Source organism: Myxocyprinus asiaticus, chromosome 5 (assembly GCF_019703515.2).
Source record: "Myxocyprinus asiaticus isolate MX2 ecotype Aquarium Trade chromosome 5, UBuf_Myxa_2, whole genome shotgun sequence".
Lineage (NCBI taxonomy): Eukaryota > Metazoa > Chordata > Actinopteri > Cypriniformes > Catostomidae > Myxocyprinus > Myxocyprinus asiaticus.
The window spans coordinates 25,214,138-25,240,787 of record NC_059348.1 but is presented as its reverse complement, the minus strand read 5'-3'; the positions used below and the strand labels follow the sequence as shown (position 1 = coordinate 25,240,787).

The following is a 26,650-nucleotide window of genomic DNA, read 5'->3' as shown; positions in this document are numbered from 1 at the left end:
TAATGATTGAGATGAAAAAAATAATAATAATACAAAAATACACTCAAATGGTTGTTTTAATGTCAGTTTATTTTGACTACAAATTAGTCATTATTATGCTATAAACTATTGCTTTGATATTCTCTTATCCAGTATAAACAATAATACATTTATATAGAAAGAAATGACAACAGAATGTAAGTGGTGGGTATTGTTATTCAATTGTCATTTTCAAGTGGTATGTATAGTCAGAGGAACAGTGGTAGGACACAAAGCTCTTTGGTGGGGTGTCTGATCATGTCTAAATTTATTGTGGCACAAGAACAGTTGCATTGTTTAAAGTAACATACACTTTTCGAGTTGCAAAAATGGGCACTTTTCCTCTTACTTTTTGAGTCTGTTTGCTGCTTCACCTTAGAAATTTCTGCTTTTCTGACTTCAAAAGAAAGGCTGCTATATCCACAATATTTCAGCATAAACTGTAGTGTGGCAGAAACCAATATGCAATGCCTTGAGTTTAACAAATGAAGTAAATAAGACAAGAAAATACGTTTTTTTGAGGACTAATGTTATGTTTTGAAAGTTTATTTTTTTGTATGTTCAGTATTGTAGAGTTGATGTTAAACATTGACATTATAGGTTAATGTTGCACAATATTAATTTGTATCAATTCACCATTAATAAAATGGGAGATTAGATTTATCTATCCATTAAGATATTAATTAAATCTGCCAAATAACAATTGCATGCTATTTGGTATTTATTCAAAGCGACTTCCAACATATTAAATGTATACATTTGATCAGTTTGCATCTACAGAAAATCTACAGAAATCTCTCAATATGACTAACATTGTGTTCATTTAGGGGGAAAAGTAGCCATTGGGTGGGCTATAATTAAATGTGTTTTAACATAAAAACGGGGCTCAAATATATATTCACTATAGTGGAATGTGTTTTATTCAGTAATAAAATAAAACAGGCATGCTATGGTCATCTTGAAAACCAAGTAGGCCTACTTCAGAGCAAGCAGCATATGTTTTTGTGTAAAAAGTTGTCCTCTGTTATTACTTGTGTAGTTCACTCAGGCCGTTTACATGACAAATGTGAGCTAATCTCTGTTTCTGGACATCCCATTCATTCATCCTCGCAGAGATGGATGCTGTGGAGTCCTTTGAAATCTACAAGGTCAATCACAGCCGGGCTGACCAGCCCCCCATTTCTTCTCTTCCAGCAGGTTGTAAAACCATTAATGCATCAAGGGTTTTGTTCTCTGTTAGACCTCAAAGTGCATGCGAGCCCCTCTCCCTCTCTCTCTCTCTCTCTCTCTCTCTCTCTCTCTCGCTCTCTCTCTCTTTAGTCTTTGGTTAAGATCAGGGGGGCGAGGTCTCCTTGTTCTCAAATGAACCATGTACTGTCTCTGGACTGCAAGATTCGGACATATTCTTCTTCACTACATTGTCTTACACTTATGGATTATTAATACAGCAACAGGTGCAAATTTGAAGGTAAATCGCATTAATTGTTGTATAGTTTGCAATGAAACAGTATTTTAGTATACATTTGGCTTTGGTAAAAAAGTTGTAGCCTTGATCTACTAAGGGGCCGTTCACACTGAACACGTTTTAGAGGCAGTCTTTGCAGTTCTACGACAGTTTTCCTATGTGTACACACGCTAGACGGACGTCTTCGACCGTTGCGCCGCGCCCCGCTGTTTTTTAGCGTCTCGCACAGAGGCGCCGCGTCAGGTTAAAAAGAACATCCGTTTTTAAAACGCGTCTCGAGACCCCTGCGTTCTGTTCTTTTTGTTGAGTCTAGCTTTATTTTTCCAGCGCAAGAACGCGTGCGGTCTGAACGACCCCTAACACCGGTTTAAATAAGCGCTCAGTTACAAATGCCGGTTACAAAGCGGGAAACGAGAAGAGCCTCTGTGGCAGGAGGAACGTCAAACTTTCACGCCAAAATTCGGTTTCTACCAGCTCCACGGGCACAGCATTGCTTTTTTACACCGCTTTGTGCGCTGATTTCGGTTCTAAGATCAAAGCTCCATTGGAGTCTTTATGTCTGTTTTTTAAAATTTATGACCGCGATTTTGCCTACCGTGAACACGATTTGATATTTTGAAAGATCTTGAGACCGTTTTGATATTCACGAATGACTTTTCTGAAAATTCACGAAGCTCTTTTTTCACTCGACTTTTTTTGTTCGAGTACAGTGGAGTGAGTTGAGTCGAGGCGCATCAGCTGGTTTTGGGGGCAGTTCAAACCGAACGTGTTCTTGCGCTAAAAGCTAGACGCAGCGCAACGAATAGAACAGAACGCGGGCGTCTCTAAACGCGTTTTGAAAATGTACCGTTCTTTTTAACCCGACGTGGCGTAAACAAACGTGGCGTTCCTGCGCGAGACGCTGAAAAAAAGCGGGACGCCGAATCGTCAAAGACGTCTGCCTAGCACATGTTTTCATAGAAACACGATTGAAAAACAGCGCGGGCGTATGCCATAACGCATTGGTTGTTTTAGTCACATAATACATAATGTTTGAGAGCAATATCACCACTGTTATTCTGCAGAAGATGTTTTTATGTTTGATTTGGCGTGTTAATGAGCATTGGCAGACTAAACTCAGCTGAAGTGACATTTCGAAACAGGGCCCATGTGGTCTTCTAAGGGGGTCTCCGGTTTAGTACTGCATTAAAAATTGGGGAAAAGTCTATTGTCTGTTTAGAATCTAAACATCCAAAGGGCATTCAGAAAAAAAAAAAAAACATATGGGCATGCAGACTCTTGTTTGGACAATCATAAGATCCCCTGCGTTTGGGGCGGGGGACACTGGAGTGGCTCTTGCAAAGCTGTTTGGATTTGTAGAAGGGGGCTGCCAATCCCCCATAATACTATGCATTCCATTATCCATTTCTGTAAGCCAGCAGTAATTGTCAGTGTTCTTGCTTGGAGGGCCGTATTCCACTGTAGGCATACATTTGACTGTAGTCCTATTTGTGCCTTTAAAGGGACTTAATGGTGGAAAAACACAGAGATGTTGTATACCAAGATAACTACCTCTGCGTTTTTACCATAGGAGAGAGCATAACGGTGAACTAAAGTGTTACAAAATTACGTCACTGTTTGTATATAACATACTAATGAATGAGGAGAGCCGTAAACTGACACCTACAGTACCTGTTGCAAAACTGTCAGTGTCTTCCTTATAAAATAGTAATTTTATCGTAGTAAATTCCACACATAGTTCATTCCAAAAGGATTGTTTAGGGTTGTTTCCTCACAAAAGTAGTTAATTCAGCGTACTGACGCATCTCCTCCATAGACATCCATAAAAAAAAATGGCATTTGGTCTCCTTGCCAGTGTACCACCCATAGAATGTCTATGGGATCTCCATGTTGTGTATGTTGTTGCTAACCTTCTAGGCTCACTTTTGTAGAAGGGCTCTGAAAAAGACACCAGAACACACCTACTGTATATGAAAATGTCCCTTGCAGAGAAAGTGGATTTCATGCTTGAATATACCATAACTTTCCAAATGTCATTTATCGACTGAACAGTGCACTATACAGGAAGGGTCAATGGGTGCATAGAGCTCCAGGAAGAAAATGACCTTTGTGTAAATCCATCTCCTTTTACCTAAATCCAAACGTTGCCCATTAAAGCTGGTTTGAGATCAGCCATGCTGGGCAGCGCTTCTCTTTGAGAGGTTCACAAGACTTTCCATGGAGCCGTGCCTGTGTTGTGTTAAAGTTCACTGATGCAAGGCTTGAAGAGGAGCGATTAACCTGCCGTCTAGACAACAGGAGTCTGCTTAATTTGCCTACAGGAGCAATTCATAGCTGGCCATGGGCTCTGTTTTTAATTTTAGCTAAAGTGTCTTTGGTTGTCTCTAGTCTTCTATTTCTATTCATCTTTATTCTACTCTCCTATTTTCACATCACAATATTTAACTAAAATTAGTGCCTGCCTTGAAGGTCATAACAGCTTTTGCCCACAAGTTAGACAGAGAAGCGCTTGTGGCTCACAATAATTGCCATTGTTTACAGATTTTCCATGTTATCATGTACTAAGTGTGCAGCAGTGAAGCACTCTGTCTATATCTTTGCCAGGACAGCAGTGAGGGGAGGGAGGATTTCCAGAGGCAGCCAGACGAGGTAGCTCAGTGGTGGGGTGAATGGAGCAGTTGGTCCACCTGTTCCCGTACCTGCGAAGGAGGAGTGCGCTCTCAAGAGCGTCACTGTTTGTATCAGAGGTAAACCACTCTCAACTACCACTACAGCTTGAGGGCTCACACAAACTCACTCAGATCCAGGTCAACCAAGGAAAAAGGACCCCCTATTTTGTACTAATTAGAAGTGACAGGCCTGATACTTTGAGCAAGGTTCTCCACCATGGGTTGAGAGCTGTCAGTTTGACCCTGGTCTGAACTCACATTTCACACCGGGTAATGTCACTCATGATCAACTTGTAGATTAAAAATGCATTTAATGTGACCCTGAATGCTCAATCCTGTTGAGTGTCTCTCTTTCACATTTTTGCTTTTTACATAACTGGTTCACATAAAATTTTGTTCTGAAAGCTTTATTTTCTCCAAGTATTTGAGCAGGATATAGAGAAAATGACAATTTGAAAATACACTTGAATTATCTTTATTTGGGGGGCCGTGATTCGATTAATTAATCAGAATCTCAAGTAATTTTTTTTTTTTTTAAATTAATAGATTGACAACCCTAGTCATTTTTAAATTGTGACTTACAGGTCTAGTAAAGTCATAAAAATTTCTAAAGTGAGTATAACTTTTTTTTTTTAAGTTATGCTCTGCTCTAAAATATTTATTCAGCAAAAATTACTCTTTGTGTGCGCAATCCCTATAAAATTATATATATACATATATATTTATCCAATAAACATAAATGACTGGCAAAGTTATGGGAAAGTCATGGAAACTTATTGGTCAAAGGATGTAGCAACCCTGAAGTAATCATTCCATGGAGGACCTTCTGAAAATGGATGTAAACGTAGTTCTTGCTTTCATTAAAGATAAGCTGTGGATAAATCAACATTTCCCCTTCAGACTCTACTAAAGCATGGACTAACCCAAGTGAACCCTCGCTTGAGAAAAGGGGGAAAGTGGGAGAGAATTCCCCCTTGACTAATGTCCTCCAGAGCACACAGATAGACTAAGGAATGTCATATGGGATGAGCATCATTCCAATGGCCCACACGACACAGGGAATCCTGCTCAAAATGACAAACATATTTATAAAATGGCTTTTAGTGCAAATGGTCAAACATTTTGAGGAGATTTCACAGGAGATAAGAGCCTGAGCTGAGCTAGTCCAGCTGGCTCCCATTAGCACTTCTCAGTATGGTGGAGGCATTGAAAGGTGTGTGCATGGGGGAGGGTACAGGGAGAGCTAGAAAGATGAGCAGAGTCATGTATGGAGGAGTTTAGAGGGATGGTACCAAATAAAAAAACAAAAACAAAACAAAAAAAAGCTGTGAAAAAGCATGGGAATTTCCAACATATGCAGAAAAGGTAGATCTTAGTGAGATTCACAAGAGTGTATTACTGTAGCTGCTGTTGCAATGACGTTCAAGTGATCCTCTCATGAACAACTAAATGTTAAAAAGTCAAATCAAGGCCAATTTAAATGGACTTACATTTTCAGACTGACATCTACCCAAAACATCAACAGTTCCTTCTGCTTTGGACCATCCAAGCAATATCAGCTGTGTACAAATCAGGTATGTCCTAACGTTTATAAATATTTTTGTTTATAATTAAGGGATTGTAATGTGACTGCAATATCATGTTTGTGTTACTGGGTGGAATATTCCACCCAAGCAAACTGGCATAACTATGCATTCTTACACATGTTGGCTTTAAGCTCCAATATCTGCAGGCTTTTTGACCTGCTGCCTGGCTCACGAGCTCTGTCTTTATTGTTGTCTGGATGTTTGCCTAGCCATGCCCAAACAGCAGAATCAGCTTCAAACAGCACCAGTGCTCTCAATTCAATGCCAAAGCCTTCGGCAGGAAGCACTATGAGTGGGTTCCACTTTATCCGGGTAAAAAAGTCCTTCAGTGTTCTCCTTTTCCACCTTTCTCTGATTGCCTTAGTTAATTTGCTCTCCTTCCTGGCATTTCAGTGTTCTAGGCTTAGAGCTCTACTGAATTTCTTGTCTTGGCCTCTGGCCAGCTCTATTATAACTCACAGATGCCCCTTTAGGATTATTTCTACAGTCCATAGTCCCCCATGTGCAAAAGAGGCCTCTCCATGCCATAAAGACTTATTATCTCTAGAGGAATTCTCTAAAGCCTAGATTGTCATGATGTTTTTGCTGATGTCACCTCCTGTTCAGATGATTACATCAGCATCTCCAACAAGCCATGTGACCTCCAGTGCACCACAACCACAGGAGAAAGGCAGCTGTTAGTGCCCGCCCATGATGGGACATTCTGCAGGGACGGCATCTATCAGGGAGTTTGCATTGAGGGCCAGTGTCAGGTGTGTCAGAAAAAACACTTATAGCTTTCGTTTTTCCACTGAACACAAAAGGAGATTTTAGACAGAATGTTAGCCTCAGTCAGCATTCACTTCCATTGCATCTTTTTTCAATACAATGAATGGTCACTGAGGCTAACATTTTCTCTAACATCTTTTTTTGTGTGTTCCACATAAGAAAGAAAGTCATACAGTTTGTAGAAATATGATGGTGAGTAAAAGATGACAAGATTTTTGTTTTTGGGTGAACTATTATTTTGTTTGTACAACCTATTGACTGGACTGAATCTTTTGCCCTCTTAGTTTTTTTTTTCTCCATTTACATAAAATTGTGTTTGTGAGATCATGCTTAGTGCTAAATCTTCTGTTGTCTTGATTGCAGGTGGTAGGGTGCGATGGGAAATTGTATTCCAGTAAAACCATAGACAAATGTGGAGTCTGTGGTGGAAATGGAGGTTCTTGTTATCGTGTGTCAGGATCTTACCGGAAAGGGATCACACAGTTAGGTATACCTTATGTTAGCATTAAGGGTTGCTTAGACCACCAGCTGATCATCATTTTGTCAGATTTGTTATGATTAGTTTGTATTTTATAACTTTGTGATGATATATGGGCACACTTACTATTTTTCTTACACAATAAAATTGGGACGTTTTACATGAAAATATAAAGCTACCTTAAATCTACCTTTACAGTTTAGGAAGGGGGTCTCTTGCCAGGTTAATATCATCCTGAAAACAGCCTAAAAGCCACTTTATTTTTAGCCAATTAGAAAAATAGCCACTACGAATGTACTACGAATGAAATTGCTGTTTTAAAAGTCAGAGATAATTTAGCGACAGGTAGGATACATTTTATGAATTCTACATTCATTTTTATAATATGCACAAACAGTGATTTACTGTCATAACGCTCTGAAAGTGGCTCATTGAGGTCAGGGCCATTATATCCAGACTGATCTCACAGTGAAATTGGAAAGAGTAGGCTGAGTTTTCTTCTGCCAAAATCGGTCTGTGATTACCGAAATTTGAAACACAGCCCCCAGCTGTTGGGCGTAAGGTTATGTGTGAGCTCCTTTTTCCGGGTGAAATATCCATGCAGGGGCGCCAAAAATGAGTTGAGAAGCGAGACATGTCTTTTGTTGACATGTCTTGTAGGGTGTTGGAGAAAGACCTGTTGTTAATTTTGCGGTTGTTCGAAAAATGGAATTTAGCGAAACAGCTGAAATCGCTTACAACACATTTAATATGACAAGTTTTATTTATAGAAATACTTCATAATTTTTTATTTTAATTGTAATGTTAATTTGTCTTTGTGTCTTTAGGTTATGTCTTTATAACCAATATACCAGTTGGTGCCACAGATATCCAAATCGTTGAGCGGCGGAAAACTGAAAATATCTTGGGTAAGAGTTTAATTGGTGGATCAATCATTATTTTGGTGTGGAAAGAGAGAGAGAGAGTCCTATCTTAATTTCATCATTCTATCTAGCTCTGTCTGATGAAGCTGGTCACTTCTTCTTCAATGGAAACAGTGTGATCGACAATCCACGAAACTTCCATGTTGCTGGGACAGTGTTCAAGTATAGGAGGCCAGCTAACCTCTTCTCTGATGGCTTTGAGTACATCATGGCTCAGGGTCCCACCCAGCAGGCCCTGAATGTCATGGTAGGTATATAGGTATGTACTACATGCATCACAACCACATTTTTATGTGTCCTCATATGTGATTGTCTGATAATTCAAACTCTGCCAGCAGTCCTTGGCTACACACTAAATGGCTAAAAGTATGTGAACACCCAAAAAATCTGTTATAATAGCTATCACTTTTGGGAAGGCTTTCCACTAGATGTTGGAACATGGCTGTGGTAATTTACTCCCATAGAGACACAAGAGCATCAGTGAGGTCTGGTACTAGCTCAGTGGGGATAGCAATGGGGACTTGCTTGCAGTCTGTGTTCTAATTTATCCCACAGGTCTTCAGCGAGATTCAGGTCTAAGTTCATCCACACAAGACTCAGTAAACCATTTGTTTATGGTCCTATCTTTCTGCACAGTTCGCCCCATTCTACTAAAAATGTTTGTCTAAGAAGACTACATGGCTGTCCACATACGTTTGGCCATGTAGTGTACAGTAGTAGCTTAATCACTACTAATTACTACAGTTTGAAGTTATGCCTGTTTCATGTACATCATAGGCTGTTTTCTTTATTCAAAGTATTACAACTTCAATGGAAAGATGCCTCACATCACATATGAGTACACAGTTCCTCGAGCTCCAGAGCCGAGAATGGCACCACCCATGCCCTCTACCCCTGAGCAGCCTAAAATCAGCAACCTGATGTCAAAGACTTCCAAAGACCCATCACTGGCAGACCAGCAGGTGAACACCTCTTCTACAGAGCTCTTTTCCACTCATAATGAAATCGAAGCTCGTAAGGAGTTTGGAAAGAAAGGCAATCAGAGTGCTTCATTGGTTCCTCGAGAAAATGTGGAGATGCATGTGGGCCATAAGGAGCTGCTGTGGGAACTTCAGGCCTCTGTTAACCTCAGCGATCTGCCTGGCCTGGTATTATTTAGACCCGTGAGTGAGGTCCTTCAGAATGAGCTAGATGGTGAAATGCACCATCTTGAGACACAAGGCAGTTTCGGTAAGTACTGTAATCTTTGGGGGGAGACCTTTTTTGTTCAATGGATAACTGACCTTTCATGTCGCTTTCACACTAGACCTTTTGACATGGATCGATTCACCATAAAGTCTGATTTGTTTGATTTCTGTAAAAAGAAACCATTACAATTAAAAATTAAAGCTATTGTACCAAATGTGAAAATAAATTCAGTGTCAAAACTTGCTTAGTTGAAGTTCAGGTCAATAATAAGTGCATACGTTTTTAGCCTATACACTGTGAAATAAAAGGCTTTGTTTTGGGCATAGCTAGTTATGACTTGTAGCTCTACAAGTCATAACTGGCTATGCCCAAAACAAAAGCCTTTTAGCTCAGAAAGGGCTACAGTAGGGTTTTCTATATTTTCTGACAAATAACTATATTTCTTATGCAGTAATTAAATAGCTAATTCCGGATAATTGTATTACAATTTCCTACAATACTCCAAGCTATACAGGAAGTGTTATTAATAGCATGTATAGATGCAGATATAGATCAGCTACTCAAGTATCAGCTATTTTTGGCTATACTGTAAGCTTGCATATAAGGGTCTATTGTTTTGATTACACTAAACTAGTGTTTGTTTGTTACAATAAATAATTAGTTGATTGGTATGTTTAAAATGTTTTAACAGTATAATTACCATGAATCATGAGGTTATACACTATTATCAAAATTAACTTTGACATATTTTTACACGTTTAACATTAAATTCATGTATGTATTTTTCAGAAAAGCTAATCTAATAGCCTTATCTAATATTATTTGAGAAAACATTAATCTTAAATTCAGTGTCATCAATCAACGTCACCATTTATCGATTAGGTCTTGATTGATTAAATCTTAATGTGCTTTTCTGTTGTCCAGGCCCTGATACCAACTTGATCGATGGTGACTCGTCTATTTCAAGTGACTCCAATCACACATCTACACCTGCTTTAAAGAGTCTCTTCTATGATGGGGCTCCATGGCCCTCAGACTCCAGACAGCCCTGTAAAGAAGATTCAGCAGTCTCGGGCTGTGCCATTCTCAAGCTTAACTCCAACTCCTCTCTGGAAAACAGCCTGACACTGGAGATCTACCCAGGCAATCTGGACATGCATGGTCCGGATGGGGAACCTGTATTTGGGCCTCATTCTGTGCCTAGGACTAATGACTCAACAAATCACCAGCCCGGCCTTCTTCAGCTCCACCAGGTGGAGTCAGTGCAGACCCCCCACAGCGAGAGGTCAGAGGGAGGGCATAAGACGATGAATGTTCTGACATATTTATTGCCGTAGTCTAGCCTGGTTTGTTATGAATGGAAACGTGCACTGATCATTCAAAATTTCACTACATCCATTCCGCAGATGTGCTAGTTAGAGTAGACAAAGATTTGCAACTTTTTCTTCCCCAGCCTTCAGCTAAAGAATTCCCGGAGGGAAAGTTAACATGAAATTATGAAAAATAGGTGAAACTTTTCTTAAAAATATGGATATTCAGGAACTTAGGGGATTTAAAGTTACTGCTGTGGCAACTGTACTGATGGTATTGTAGTTCAATTATTTGAATTCAGGGTCAGACTCAAGTAAACATAGAAAGTATGTAAGTTTCAGAACTTTCTTGGGTAAATTCAAGGTCATGTCTGATGAGTATTACTGTAAATGCATTTATTTTTAGCTTATGCACTGAAAAAAAAAAAGAATAATGCCAGTTTTACCTTATTCAATTAAAACGAAAAATTTCATAGGTCTGCATTTTCTGACCAACAATTACATTGCTTTTACCATGATTAAATGGCTAATTCCGGTAAATTTTCCATGATCCTCCAAGATACACAGGAAGTGAATACCATTAGTAGGTGCACACATATAAAAAATCTGATAATTTTATCTACAGAGTTTCATACAGTATAAGTGTCTATTGTCTTGTTAGAAATAAAATAATATTGTTTTTCACTGTAATTGATTAGCTGATTTTTAGATTACTAATGACATTTTTTAATCATTATATAAATTAAAAATCTGAAATGGATAGTTCATCAAAAAATGAAAATTCCATCATCATTTACTCACTCTAATGTCACTCCAAAGCCATAAAATTAACATGAATAGTGACTCTGATCTGAAAAGAAAAACACATAGTAAAAATAACCAATATCGAGCCATGCTCAATATTTCAAGTCCTCTGAAGCCATTCAATCAATTTTTGTGATGAATGGCATCTCTTTCCCGACCACTCGACCCAATCTTACTAATAACTGTCTTCTTTCTTCCTCTTAAAAAAATTCTCAATCCATTCTTTTGCCGCTGTCTCTCACCTTCCTCTCTACTTGCAACTTGCAACTTTGTATTACTGCACTTCTCTTATTACTGCCTCCTTAGATGAATCGTGTCTGTTGTACTCCTCATTTATTAGTCGCTTTGGATAAAAGAGTCTGCCAAATGAATAAATGTAAATGTAACAGAATGAAATGTAAGTTTTTATTCACTGTTAAATTAATTTATTGATAAAGCATTGAAATTAAATTTGGCGGCTACTTCAATAACATCAAACCTCTTGGTTCTTATTGTGTCTCGTAAGGTTTGATCTTATTAATGTTGCCTCCACATTTGATTTCTGCACTTTATTAATGATTTGATTTGACAGTGAATATTGTCTTAAATTTCGTGTGTAGACTTTTTGAAGTTTCTCCTTTTGTGCTCCATGGAGGAGAGAAAGTCGGGGTTGGATTGATATTAGGGTGAGTAAATAATGACAGATTTAGCCTTTTTTGGTGAACAATACCTTAAATTGGGTGAGGTAATTCAAAAGTTGAGAAAAAATGAAACAGACATTGGAAACTTGCATTAACGCTGCTCACCTTCTTCCTCTCTCCTTTTCTCTCACTCTCTCTCATCGTACTCCAACAGTAATGAGTTTGAGGTGGAATCTCTGGATCCTGACATCAGCATGGCCGACATGTACAGATGGAAGGTATCTGTGTATGCACCCTGCAGCTCAACATGTACCACAGGTGCAATTACGAGCACAATATACACAAAGACAGAACACACACACACATGTTCCAGTGTAATACAGCTGCACACATACAAGCTTGACATTATATTCTATCTCTGTAGGTATAAGCACATCTTATGCTTTATGTGTGAAGTTTGATGGGTCAGAGGTGGATGAGAGCTACTGTGATGCTTTGACCAGGCCAGAGCCCACACATGAGTTCTGCACAGGGAAAGAGTGTCTGCCCAGGTTCGATACAGGGCACATTATGTGATTATTAGAGCTTTACAATAATTGACATAGATATAAATCTACTTGTAGTCCACTGAGCTCAAAGGAATATTCAGGGTAAAATACAACTTAAGCTTTATTGACAACATCTGTGACATGCTGTTGAACGTACTGTATCGGGCACGTATACTCTACTGTGAAAACACATTTAAAACACTGATTCTTGAGATATGGGACAAACCATGTCCTACATAAAAAAGTAATTTTTAATGTTAAAAATCAAGAAATTCACAATAATATAAATACTGGAAATGTAAAATCTAAAGGAAATGTGTATACCCAATGCATTCATTACTTATATTTTTAAATAATTTAATGACATTTTTTAAAATGCATGTACTTATACTTGAAAGCACATGTAACTTAATGTCCTCAGCAAGAGGCAATTTAAATTATATTTTCCATACAAAACTGCCTATCAAAGTTGTGTCCTAACTTTGCATCAACTCGCATCAGTTTTTTTTATAATCCTGAATAAATCAGACAATGTCATTGTCAGCTATAACTCTGAGTACCCCTTTCACACATGGTCTGGTAAATACAAAATAAAATACATTTATATATATACAGTATATATATATATATATATGTAACAACGTTAAAGATGTGCTGTCCTAATTTGGAAGCGCTCTTTATTAACTGTAAGCCTTTCTACTCGCCGCAGGTGTTTTCCTCGTTTATTCTGGTGAGTGTGTATATCGTGCCAAACGCGTGTTTGAACACAGCGCTGCAACAGCTGACTGATCAGATCACAGACACAGAACAACAATACCCGGACTCAGTTATTATTATTCTTGGGGATTTTAACAAAGCAAACCTCACACGTGAACTGCCCAAATACAAACAGCACATTACATGCCCAACCAGAGACAGAAACATACTGGATCATTGCTACACAACAATAAAGGATGCATATCGCTCTGTTCCTAGAGTAGCTTTGGGACTCTCTGATCACTGTCTGGTTCATCTTCTTCCAACCTACAGACAGAAATTAAAATCTGCTAAGCCTGTAGTAAGGACTTTAAAGAGATGGACCAACGAAGCAGAGCGGGAACTACAAGCCTGCTTCGATTGCACGGATTGGAGTGTTTTTGAGGCTGCAGCCACAGACCTGGATGAGCTCACAGATACTGTTACATCATATATGTTTCTGTGAGGATATGTGCATTCCTACTAGGACTTATTTAACATTTAACAACGACAAACCATGGTTTACAGTGGAACTCAGGCAGCTTCGTCAGGCCAAAGAGGATGCTTACAGGGGTGGGGATAAAGTCTTGTACAATCAGGCCAGGAACACACTGAATAAGGGAATCAGAGTGGCTAAAATAATATACGACCCTGCATCAGTGTGGAGTGGCATGAATCAACTTATGAATTACAGGACACCTACGCCCAACCCTGGCTAATGACCTGAATGTGTTCTACTGTAGATTTGAAAGGCCCAATCTCACACCCCACACCCACTCTGACCTTCACTTCACACAAACACCAACACCTCCTGCAACCCCCCTCCTCCCCCCTCCTGCTACTCAACCTGCAATTAAGATCTGTGAAGATGATGTGAGCCGCGGCTTTCAAAAACAAAGGGTAAGGAAAGCACAGGGCCCAGATGGCGTTTCACCTGCATGTCTTAGATCCTGTGCTAACCAGCTGGCCCCCATCTTCACACAGATCATCAATAGATCACTGGAGCAGTGTGAAGTCCCATGCTGCTTCAAACGTTCCACTATCATCCCCATCCCAAAGAAACCAAAAATCACAGGACTTAATGTCTACAGACCTGTCGCCCTGACGTCTGTGTCATGAAGTAATTTGAGATACTGGTGTTGGCCCACCTGAAAGACATCACTGGACCCTTTCTAGATCCCCTTCAATTTGCTATCAAGCAAACAGGTCTGTGGATGATGCAGTCAACATGGGATTGCATCATATCCTGCAACATCTGGACAGACCAGGGACATATGCAAGGATCCGTTTTGTGGACTTCAGTTCAGCTTTCAACACCATCGTCCCAGCTATTCTCCGGACTAAATTACACCAACTCTCTGTTCCCACGTCTATCTGTCAGTGGATTACCAGCTTTCTGACAGACAGGCAGCAGCTTGTGAGACATGGGAAATTCACTTCCAGCACCTGTACAATCAGCACTGGTGCCCCCCAGGGATGTGTGCTCTCCCCACTACTCTTCTCCCTCTACACCAACGACTGCATCGCCAAGGACCCCTCTGTCAAGCTCCTGAAGTTTGCAGACGACACCACTGTCATCGGCCTCATCCGAGATAACGATGAGTCTGCATATAGAAGGGAGCTGGCTGTTTGGTGCAGTCAAAACAACCTTGAGCTGAACATGCTCAAAACGGTGGAAATGATTGTGGACTTTAGGAGGAGCCCCCCAACACTGTCCCCCCTCACCATTCTAAACAGCACTGTGGCAGCAGTGGAGTCATTCAGGTTCCTGGGCACTACCATCTTACAGGACCTGAAGTGGGAGACCCACATTGACTCCATTGCGAAAAAGGCCCAGCAGAGGTTGTACTTCCTTCGCCAGCTGAGGAAGTTCAACTTGCCACAGGCGCTGCTGATACAGTTCTGCTCAGCAGTCATTGAGTCTGTCCTCTGCACTTCAATAACTGGCTGGTTTGGTTCAGCTACGAAATCAGACATCAGAAGACTACAAAGGACAGTTCGGACTGCTGAGAGGATTATTGGTTGCCCCCTGCCCCCCCTTCAAGAACTATACACTTCCAGAGTGAGGAAAAAGGCTGGAAAAATCACTCTGGACCCCACTCAATCTGCCCACTACCTTTTTGAACTGTTGCCTTCTGGCCGACGCTTAAGAGCTCTGAGCACCAGAACTGTCAGGCACAGGAACAGTTTGTTCCCCCAGGCTATCCATCTCATGAACAGTTAAAACTGCCCCTTTAAGCAATAATTAATGTGCAATACACAGCTTAGTCTTTTTATATTATCCAACACATCCTTACTCTTCTACCATTACATTCCCTTGCACTGTTCATAACCGATTTGTATTTAGATTTGCACTACGTATGTGTGTGTGTATGTATGTATATATATTCATATATGTGTATGTGTATATATGTGTATATGTATGTGTGTATATGTATGTATGTATGTATATATATATATATATATATATATATATATATATTGTTTATTGTGTATTCTATATATACTTTTTTCTTTTCAATATTGATCTATTTTTTATTCAATTTTAATCATTTGTTTAAAAGTCTTGTTGCTGTTTTTTGTATAGTTGTGTACTGGAAGCTCCTGTCACCAAGACAAATTCCTTGTATGTGTAAGCATACTTGGCAATAAAGCTCATTCTGATTCTGATATATATATATATATATATATATATATATATATATATATATATATATATATATATATATATATATATATATACACTGGTGGCCAAAAGTTTGGAATAATGTACAGATTTTGCTGTTTTGGAAGGAACTTGGTATTTCAAATCACCAAAGTGGCATTCAACTGATCACAAAGTATAGTCAGGACATTACTGATGTAAAAAACAACACCATCACTATTTGATCAAATCTAGACAGGCCCCATTTACAGCAGCCATCACTCTAACACCTTATCCTTGATTAATCATGCTAAATTGCTAATTTGGTACTAGAAAATTACTTACCATTATATCAAACACAGTTGAAAGCTATTTGGTTCGTTAAATGAAGCTTAACATTGTCTTTGTGTTTGTTTTTGAATTACCACAGTATGCAATAGACTGGCATGTCTTAAGGTCAATATTAGGTCAAAAATGGCAGAAAAGAAACAGCTTTCTCTAGAAACTCGTCAGTCAATCATTGTTTTGAGGAATGAAGGCTATACAATGCTTGAAATTTCCAAAAAACTGAAGATTTCATACAAAGGTGTACACTACAGTCTTCAAAGACAAAGGACAACTGGCTCTAACAAGGACAGAAAGAGATGTGGAAGGCCAGATGTACAACTAAACAAGAGGTTACGTACATCAGAGTCTCTAGTTTGAGAAATAGATGCCTCACATGTCCTCAGCTGACAGCTTCATTGAATTCTACCTGCTCAACACCAGTTTCATGTACAACAGTAAAGAGAAGACTCAAGGGTACAGGCCTTATGAGAAGAATTGCAAAGAAAAAGCCACTTTTAAAACAGAAAAACAAAAAGAAAAGGTTGGAGTGGGCAAAGAAACACAGACATTGGACAACAGATAATTGGAAAAGAGTGTTATGGATCTTAACCACATTGAGTTTTTGTGGGATCAGCTAGACTGTAAGGTGTGTGAGAAGTGCCCGACAAGACAGCCACACCTATGGCAAGTGCTACAGGAGGCGTGGGGTGAAATGTCACCTGAGTATCTGGACAAACTGACAGCTGGAACGCCAAGGATCTGCAAAGCTGTCATTGCTGCGCGTGAAGGATTTTTTTATGAGAACTCTTTGAAGCAGTTTAAGAAGTTCTGAATTTTATTTTATTTTTTCAAATTGTAATAGTCATTTTTCACGTTATTAATGTCCTGACTATACATTGTGTTCAGCTGAATGCCACTGGTGAAGAAAAGTACCAATTTCTTTCCATAAGAGCAAAATCTGTACATTTTCCAAACTTTTGGCCACCAGTGTGTACACACACACACACACACACACACACACACACATATATATATATATATATATATATATATATATATATATATATATATATATATATATATATATATATATATATGTATATTTTTTAAAAAAAAAACAATGTTTAAGTCTCTCATTTTTCATTAATCATTTCTGTTAAGAGTTGTGGAATAATTTTGGCATTTTAGTTTAGGTAATAGAGGCAGCTTCAACTGAGGAAAAACAAAATGGCTCCAGTCTACAACAACTGATTAAAATGTAAAAATATAACATTTCGTCAACTCTGAACTTTATCACTTAACTCCTTTACTGAACACTATTATTAGATAATTAAAGACTTAAGACTCTTGTTGGATGGATCAAATTAAAATAGCATGCTTTTTAGTGTGTCTGACAGAGTTGACACAATTCACAGTAATATGTAAGTTATAAAGTGAATAAATGTCAATTTTCAGGAAAAAGTGTTTTTATAAAAACCTGTTCCCTTACACAGTTCGTTAGCTGAGACCTTTGTCTACAAATATATCCATTTCAAATTAATTTAGTATTAAAAAATAAAAACTAAGATTTAAAACCTGTTTTGTCCCTTATCTCAAGAATCAGTGAAAATATGCAACTGTCACACTAGTTTAAATGTGTAACTGTAACTCTTAAACATATTCATATTCAAGATTATTTCGAAATTATTTGCTCTGGTAATCGTCAACATGCCATACTGATGCTATCGATTGATCTTAAGTAGTGTTTAACCATGAATATTCCTTCAACTTCTTGTATTCTGAGGCAGATGGGAAACCAGTCGTTGGAGCGAGTGTTCCCGGACGTGTGGGGAAGGGTTTCAATTCCGGACGGTGCGCTGTTGGAAGATGATGGCACCAGGATTTGACAGCTCTGTGTATGATGAGTTGTGCCAGGCCACAGAGTTGCAGAAGCCCATGACACGCAAAGCCTGCAAGAGTAAAAGCTGCGGTCCTCAGTGGGAGATCTCAGACTGGTCTGAGGTCAGTGTGTGGAAGACACCATGAAATAATTTCCAGTTGTCCAGTGTATCCATAATTGCAACACCCTACAGCTTGCTATCTTACAAACAACATATACAGTATACTGTATTAATGGATTAAAGAAAAATTGGATTTTTACACTGTACTAATCTCATGTAAGAACACAAGAGACATTAATGTAGTAGAATACCCTGATTATTTGTTTTGATTAAATATGAGGTCTTTCATTTTAAGGGTGTGGACCATGTAGTCTTGAATCAGTCTCACAGTCAGGTAATAGGTTGTGTGTTATGTTCTGATAGTGTTCTGCACGGTGTGGTGGTCGTGGGGTGAAGAGCCGTGAGGTGCGCTGCTCCATGGAGGCCAGGCTCTGTAATGAGTCTAATAGGCCAGTCAGCCAGAGAGAGTGTGAAGGCCCACCCTGTGACCGCAGGTGGACTGTCTCTGACTGGGGGCCGGTGGGTTTCAGGATTATAGATCAAATTATGGCACCATCCTGTAAAATATCACATAAAACCTTGAAATCTTCTATTAAGTTTTCTCCAAAATGTCCATTAAGTATTATATTATCTTTGTCTCTTTGTCTCTCTCTAAGTGCTCAGGGCCATGTGGGGAGGGCAGGATGAGGCGCTATGTGGTGTGTAAGAACAGCAATGGGAAGGTGATCTCTGATGGACAGTGTGATTCAGAGCTGAAGCCGCTGGCAGTGCATCCATGCGGAGACAAAAACTGTCCCGCCCACTGGGTGGAGCAAGAGTGGGAACAGGTGGGAACTTCACTGTGCTAATTTCAGGTTTAACTCTCCATCTCCTACGTGTTTAATGAGCCTTTTACTCTATTATTTTTTTTTTTTTTTCCCTTCCCAGTGTAATGCCACATGTGGTCGTGGGGTGAAGACGCGACAGGTGGTTTGTGCAGGGCTGGAGGGGGGCGTGTTTAAGGAGTTCCCCGACCGGATATGTGACAGATCCCTCAAACCTGCAGACAGCACGGCCTGTTTTGAGAGACCCTGCTCCAAGTGGTTTACAACATCCTGGTCTCAGGTTAGGAGTGGTTATTATAGTTTAACTGGTTTGATGCACACAAGTCTTCTCCTTAAACTTTTTAAATTCACAGTCTTATTGGTTTTATGTGGTTTGTTCTTTGGAATGTTTACATTAGGCTCATGCAGTGACTTATAGTACAGTGCAAAATACAATATGAAATTATGACACAGTTATAGGTAAAACATATAGTTACCATTTGTAGTCTATTTTTGTTGAATATCTGTCAGTTATATTGAACAGTCTGCTGTCATCATTAATATGGATGTATCTGGCCATTGCATCAAATCTTGCCATTTATTCAATGTCTTGCACCATAAACGATGTATTTTTTTAAAGGTGCACTCAGTAATTTTTTCCCCATAAAATGTTTTTTCTTTACTCCTAAACAAATGAATTGTAATTTTGAAACATGTATAAATCATGAGCACTCACATGAGATGAGGACTGTAGTCATATCAGTAACCTTACAAAAGCTGTTTTATTCTACTTGGGGCAGGGGTCCCCTCATGGGGGCTGCCATTTTAAAATCACATGACCATCTGAATACTACTTGCTTAATCTCAGTAACCATCTTGTTATTGGACACTTTCACTATTGGATTAAATCAGTCATGGCTGAATAGTGAATTTTTACAATGGCATCTGTTACTGAAAACTGTTGATTTTGAATGATGCTGCATCCACACCACTAGGTGTCACTGTAAGTCCAAGATGACTCAAAGCTACTGAGTGCACCTTTAAGATGTCAAACAGTTTTTTTTCATTTTTACAAAAAAGTGTCTTTGCATACTGTTCCAATCCATTGCTCTCGATCCAACTGTTTTTGAATGCAAGAATGTATTCTATGTGAACATCCCCCAAGAAACATGCCTGATGGACATAACCCTTAACCCAGCCTACTGCTGGTCTTCCATAAAAGGAATATGCCAGGTTCAATACAAGTTAAGCTCATTCGACAGCACTTTTCATATATATATATATATATATATATATATATATATATATATATATATATATATATATATATAAAAAATTGAGGTGACAATGGAAGTGAATGTGGGCTGTTATGATTCGTCCCAGTCTAGGTTGGGAAAACCATAAGGTTTTCGTTTCCCTCTTCTGTCCCAGCACTCCAAAATAAAGTTTTTGGAAAGCAAAAAGCATTTGATAATGAGAAAGGAAGGGGGTGAAGGCCAAAATAACAAACAAAATAAACTAATTCCTAAAGGGGGGAGTCAACTAAATTTCCTAGAAAAGAAAATTGAAAAACACAAACATACTAACTCCTTTCTACCCAAAAACGAGAGAAAACTGATATTAAACAAAACGGAACCCACCTCCCTACAAATGCTCCCGGAGTAATCAGTCCAAGGCACACTTGACTTAAGAAAATACCTTTCAACATCAGTTCACTCAATAGGCACAAACGCAATCTCAACCCATATACAACAAATTCACAAGGGAGTATAACAACACATCTGAGCCAGGAGAGAGAAGACAGAGAATGAAGCTTTCCAGCAGCTTTTATCCTCCATCAGCTCACAGCCAGACCAATCAGGAGAACTCCTCATTAGTGCTCTCACCTGGTAGTGATTAGAGTGAGAGTGAGAGAGTGAGAGAGAGAGAGAGAGAGAGAGAGAGAGAGAGAGAGAGAGGAGAAAAGCCAGGGGAAAAACAGACATGCAAAACTAAACATTCCCACCCCAAAATACACAACCAAAACAGATAGAATATTACCACATTGAATACGCCTTACGACGAAACACCTCCCCAACGAAAAGATACAAACAAATGATCACAAATAAAAAATACACTTAAAATACGTCCAAGGACATAATAGGGGCCAATTTTTGAACATTAAAATACTCACTTTTTCAAAAGTATAGCCATAAGACATAACCATCATGCGTGTTAACATGATTTTAGTATAATAAAATCACTTACTAAACTTTTCTGTTTCAAGTTTTAGCCAATTTTACAACTTCGTTGCCATGACAATGTAATGTCAACAAACCCTTAAAGACAATGTAATGTCAACAAACCCTTAAAGGACTGTAAAAATGACAATTTAAACAACTTTACACTGTTCATGTGAGTGCTTTTGAATAAGCTTCACATTTTTACCTTTAAACCCTCCAAAAATTGGCCACATTCACTTGCATTGTAAGTGTCTCACTGTAACTGTGATTTTTGCTTTTTTAAAGAAAAGGAGGGATTATTCCAAATTAATTTTTGTGGCAATCAACATTATGCCACAAATGCTGTCAATTGCGCTAAACTTGTATTTAACCAGGAATATTCCTTTAAGACCAAATAGTTGATTTTGAAAATATGAAATTTTGCACAAACCTAATAGACCCTTTGCACATTTCTATAGGGTAAACTTCTATAGAGGGACATGGGAAACCATAGCAGATACTATTTTTGTATTATTTTTACCCATGTGCTGCAACAGCACAAGAAAAAATTTACTATTACGTTTCCACAACTTTCCAAAAGAAGAAAAAAAAAAAGATACAGAGATGGATTACGTCAGAAGAGATAAAGATGCACAATTTACTGTCACTCCTTCAGCAGTGCAGATTATTATTATTTTTTACTAATGCTAGGGTAATATAACAAAAAAATAATACAGTTCTGAATTTAAATAATTAAAATACTAGATTTATGCTGCTTAATAAAGACGGAAATGCATCATCACAGTCTATGAAAAGCATCCATGAAGACCACTTTCCGAGTCATCAGTGACCCTGCACTCTGACCCCAGTTTAGCTGGGATATGTGAAAACAACAAATTTCACTGTATATATGAAAAATGTATAATGTGTGACAATGATAAAGGCTTTCTTCTCTCTTCTTCTTCAAATAGGGTGCAATTCCAAAGTCTCTGATATTTTTTTTCTGTTTTCTGTTCTACATAATGGTTCATTAAAGCATTTAGCATTTGTGATGTTTGGCACTCACACATGTGCATGTGTGTTTGTGTGCCCTGCAGTGCAGTAAGACATGTGGGATTGGAGTACGGGTGCGAGAAGTGAAGTGTTATCAAGGAGAGGAGCTGGGCCATAGCTGTGACTCCACACTGAGACCTGAGGCCAGGCAGAGCTGTGAGGTGCAACCTTGCACCACTGAGGCACCAGGTACACCACCATACTCCGCTATTCTAGTAAACCATAGCACTACAGACCATTATAGATGGATACAGACAATGGAACCACACTTAGCTCACCAGATTGGCTTGAGCGGATATGCCTAGCAGATTTTCAACAACACACTGTAGGCTTTGAGTGAATTTAAAGAAATCCAATCTATCTTATATTTGGAACGATGCTGTAGGACGCACCCTGGCATGGGTGTTATTTGATCATGCCAGTTGTAAGTAGTTTACGCTGTACCTTTTAATGAAACACAGCAATGAGTGCATGCTGGCTCGATTAAAAGCACATGTGCATCTATCTTGGCACAACACAAGCTAATCCCTGTGAAATTTAGACCAGACTAATGTTTTGTTGTTTCTAAACTTCACAGGGCAAGTGCATCATGCATTTCGTCAATTTGGCAACCACTTTTGTGTTTTGGACAGCAATGACATTCCTTGTTCTCAGTTGATGATTTAGTGTGGGGAACATGGTACAGAGCTGCAGTCATTAATGTTCCGAGAGTTGAGCTTACAGCACTTTTCCCAACATCTCTGCAAAGAACTGCCTTAAATAAAGTGTGTCATTTTTGCACATAGTAGCAGTACCGAACGGAATTGAAAAAATAATAATTGTTTCCAAACAGGTTTCCTAAAGTCTCCAACTTTCACTTCAGCCCACCCCTGTCTGCCATTTTCCTATCTTTTATGTCTGTTAAAAGTGTCTTTTTTTTTTTTGTTGTTCCCACCAGCTGAGGATGCTTGTCAAGATAAAGCAACAGCTAACTGTGCTCTTGTCCTGCGGGTGAAATTGTGCACTCACTGGTACTACAGGAAGGCCTGCTGTTTGTCCTGCAGGAACAAGAGCCAGTAAAGGCTTTCACTGGCTCCTCACTGGGGCACTCCTCAACATACTGGATGCACTGACCCCAGACCAGTATCTTCAACCCAACACTGTCAATTCCTCCTCCATAAAGAAAGGTGCTATAATAATAAGGGCATTGGCCCTAACGTGGTTCCCTCCTGCAGGGACCCACTAAAGGCAGCTCTTGTAACTGGACTGCAGAGGAGCCCTGGATCTACTGGTGATCAAGACTGCATACAGTAGCCATCAGTTCAACACGCAGTCCTCTGATCAAACAACTGTGCAGGCTCCTCCTCTGTACTGTAAAAGCCTTGATTCTGCTCTTACACATGAAACTATAAATGAATACACACACACAAACCTTATATGTTCAAAGTTTATTCTGTTTTTTTGTTGTCTTGTTTGAATTCATTGCATTGGTGTCCACTTTTGGTATAGAAATAAATACAATAGTGAAATAAAACAAGTGTTTTTGACATCAGGGTTACATGGTGTTGATCTTTTAATACAACATACAGACTCTCAAATTCCCACAAAAACACTATACTCATAATTTGATCATGCTTGACTTATCACTATGTTCCAAAAACCAGCTTGAAAGCTAAAGTGTATAATTTCTGCACCACTAGTATCACCAACAGGATTTTGGGGAATTATTTTAGCAAAAGCATTTAGTGTTTTCAAACCGATTCTACAAAACTCCCCCCGTCTTCCATTGGTTGGACACTTTTAGGTGAAAACAGTCTACAAATGGCTTACTTATAGCTAACTGCACATTAGCCTGGGATATGAGAGGAAATTTTAATATAAAAAAATACATCAGCTTTAGGCTGGTATGACCAGCTGGTAGCTGGTTTGTTGCTGGTCCAATATATGGTCTACGGGGTTGGGATAGGGTTAGGCCAGTTACCATGTTCCAAAACACAGCAGGTCAACATCAAGAGTACAGCAGATAAAAATAAGTTAAAAAAAATAAATAATACATTTTAAACTCACACAAAAAGCACATTATACACAGTAAAAATGACCATACAACCATAAAACATTATTAACATGCAACTAAAAGTTGCAAGTCAGTTTAAAATTAGTGATTGCACATTGAATTGATGAGAAGAGTCATGGTCTACCCTAATGGTACTGTGGAGGATTCTTGTCAAAGCTCTCCTTACAGAGTCTCTGTAAACAACCCCACGATCAGACCAGGACAAAGCATTATCGAGGGAGAGAACTGCAGCTAATACTTCAGAGATATTCATTTGACAAAGTTTTTAATTTAGTTGTAGTGTTGTCAGTCGATTGAAATATTTAATCACGTGATTATTGTGTTGTATTCTTGATAATGTTCCTTCTTAGAAAAAAAAAAAAAAACAGTATGTAACAATAATGTCTTATTAATATTTCCAAAGCATTTCACAGTATAAACATAGAAATGCACTAAAATAGCACCAGTTCAAGTAACATTAAACATATAAGTGGGAGGTTAACAAATTCAAAGAACTAAAATCTTAAACCCACATCCTCCACTGGATGAGGCACACATGATGTGGCTATCCACTTTGCAAAAGTAATCCTGAAAAGTGCAGCAGAGAACAAGATCTTGTCTTGTTGTGGTTGGATTTTAGGTGATGGTTAATTGATGACCATCCATTTTAAAATAACTAATAAATGTGATATTTAGTGTTATGCAAATGTCATATGTCATTCTACCTTAACACCTTGAAATCCCTGCTGAAAAGAAAAACAGATTAAACTGGCCTTAGCTGTTTCGGTGGTCTTAGCTGGTCTGATTTGCGAGTTTTCGAGAGGGTTTGGGCACTTGTCTGCTGGTCAGGCTGGGACATCAGCTGTCCAACCAGCTAATCACCAACTAGACCAGCTTCAACCAACTAAGACCATCAAACCAGCTTAAGCTGGTTTAGGCTGTTTTTTCCCCCCAGCAGGGATGATTGTGCATTATTAGAGTAATTACATAGTCTCACATTTCTCCATATTATTACCATTGTTGTTTCCTCAGTGATGAAAAGCTCATGATTATGTAAGAAGCAGAGGTCAAATCGAGTTACACTGGCAGGCCGGGGGAGGTCAACACACATCTCTGTGTTTAACTCTCAGTAATCCTGCAGGCGGTGGAGAATGCCTCAGAATTCCAGGGCTTCATGTTACAGTCTCAGAAGGTGGGCGAAAAAACTGCCGTGGGACATTTCACATCAATAAATACTGTCCAATCCCGGCCCCTGAACTGCTTCAGCAACTGCTTTATTGTTATTTTAAGATGGAGTTAATACATCACATTTCTCATTTGTATTCACTGTAGACATTTAAATATTAGCTGTAATATTTGCTTTAATGCTAAAATGAGGCATGAGTCATGGAAAGTGAGCTTGGCCCTCAGAACTCCACTCTCAGCCAAGCATCTGCACACAAAAATCCCAGTTTGAGGCTACAGTGAAGCACCAGCAAACTTCTCCTTAGGTGATATTCAGTTCTAGTATTTCTTTTACGTTTGGTTGAAGTGACAAGTTATAAATATCCAACCTCGTAGATTAAAAGAAACATTCTTTGAATCCCAATTCTGGGTTTCATGCTCTTGTTGTGTGACTTTTCTGAGTGACAATACAACTTTCTAGACCATGTCAAGTAGCCCTACAAATCGGTCATTTGACAGTAAGTCATCTAACAATCCTACACCAACAAAAATTCCACCGCCAGCTGGTTCTCTACTAGTCAGTTCTTTACCAGTGTGTATTCTGATAGAAATGCTACTCAACTTCTTTAAAGGGGCTTTCAAATGATTCGCATCAGCATTGCCGAATACATTGATGTCTATAAAATCCTAACCTGACTCGCTTCACGTTAAAGCCACCAATATTCTGGGTTCAATACAAGTTAAGCTCAATTGAGCATTTGTGGCATAATGTTGATTACCACAATAATTTTGACTTGTTCCTTCTATTCTTTAAAAAAAGCAAAAAAATCTGGGTTACAGTGAGGAACTTACAATGGAAGTGATTGGGGCCAACAAGATTAAGCTTCTTCTTTCTGCCTTTAAACCCTCCAAAAATTGGCCCCATTCACTTCCACTGTAAGTGCCACGCCGTAACCTTTTTCTTTTTTTTTTTTTTTAGAAAAGGAGGGACAACTCAAAGTTATTTTTTTGTGGTAATCAACATTATGCCACAAATGCTGTTGATTAAGCTTAACTTGCATTGAAGCCGAAATATTTCTCTAATACAGTTGCCATATTGAAGTTTTTTTTTTTTTTCTCCAACAGAATTTCTGCCACAAAAGCAGAATTTTGAGTATGACACAGCTCAGTCTAAACCTCCATGCTCTAACAGATGAATTTTTTTTTTTTGCTCAATCCTTGTACGGAAAATATTTGCAACCTATAATGATGTTGGTTTTTGTAGATACATGTTGAAGTATAAATAGTTCTATTGAAAAATGCTTTCTGATGTTTATAGATCAAAGGTAATAAAACTTCCTGATAATAAAAAAAGGTATTTATTGTTAGGTATTT

General features: G+C 38.7%; 1 protein-coding gene across 1 annotated transcript; it reads left to right on the top strand.

The window, feature by feature from the left end:
• Positions 1-1,387: 1,387 nt before the first annotated feature.
• LOC127440389 (ADAMTS-like protein 2) lies at positions 1,388-26,640 on the top strand. The gene is made up of 18 exons (XM_051696918.1): positions 1,388-1,486; positions 4,088-4,230; positions 5,651-5,726; positions 5,948-6,050; positions 6,345-6,490; positions 6,870-6,993; positions 7,812-7,892; positions 7,979-8,154; positions 8,705-9,137; positions 10,020-10,380; positions 12,044-12,147; positions 12,254-12,380; positions 17,871-18,084; positions 18,387-18,542; positions 18,680-18,850; positions 18,951-19,127; positions 22,125-22,269; positions 23,018-26,640. Exons 1-18 carry the CDS (start codon positions 1,388-1,390, stop codon positions 23,137-23,139), a joined length of 2,958 nt encoding a protein of 985 aa, XP_051552878.1. The 3' UTR covers positions 23,140-26,640.
• The last annotated feature ends 10 nt before the right edge of the window (positions 26,641-26,650 follow it).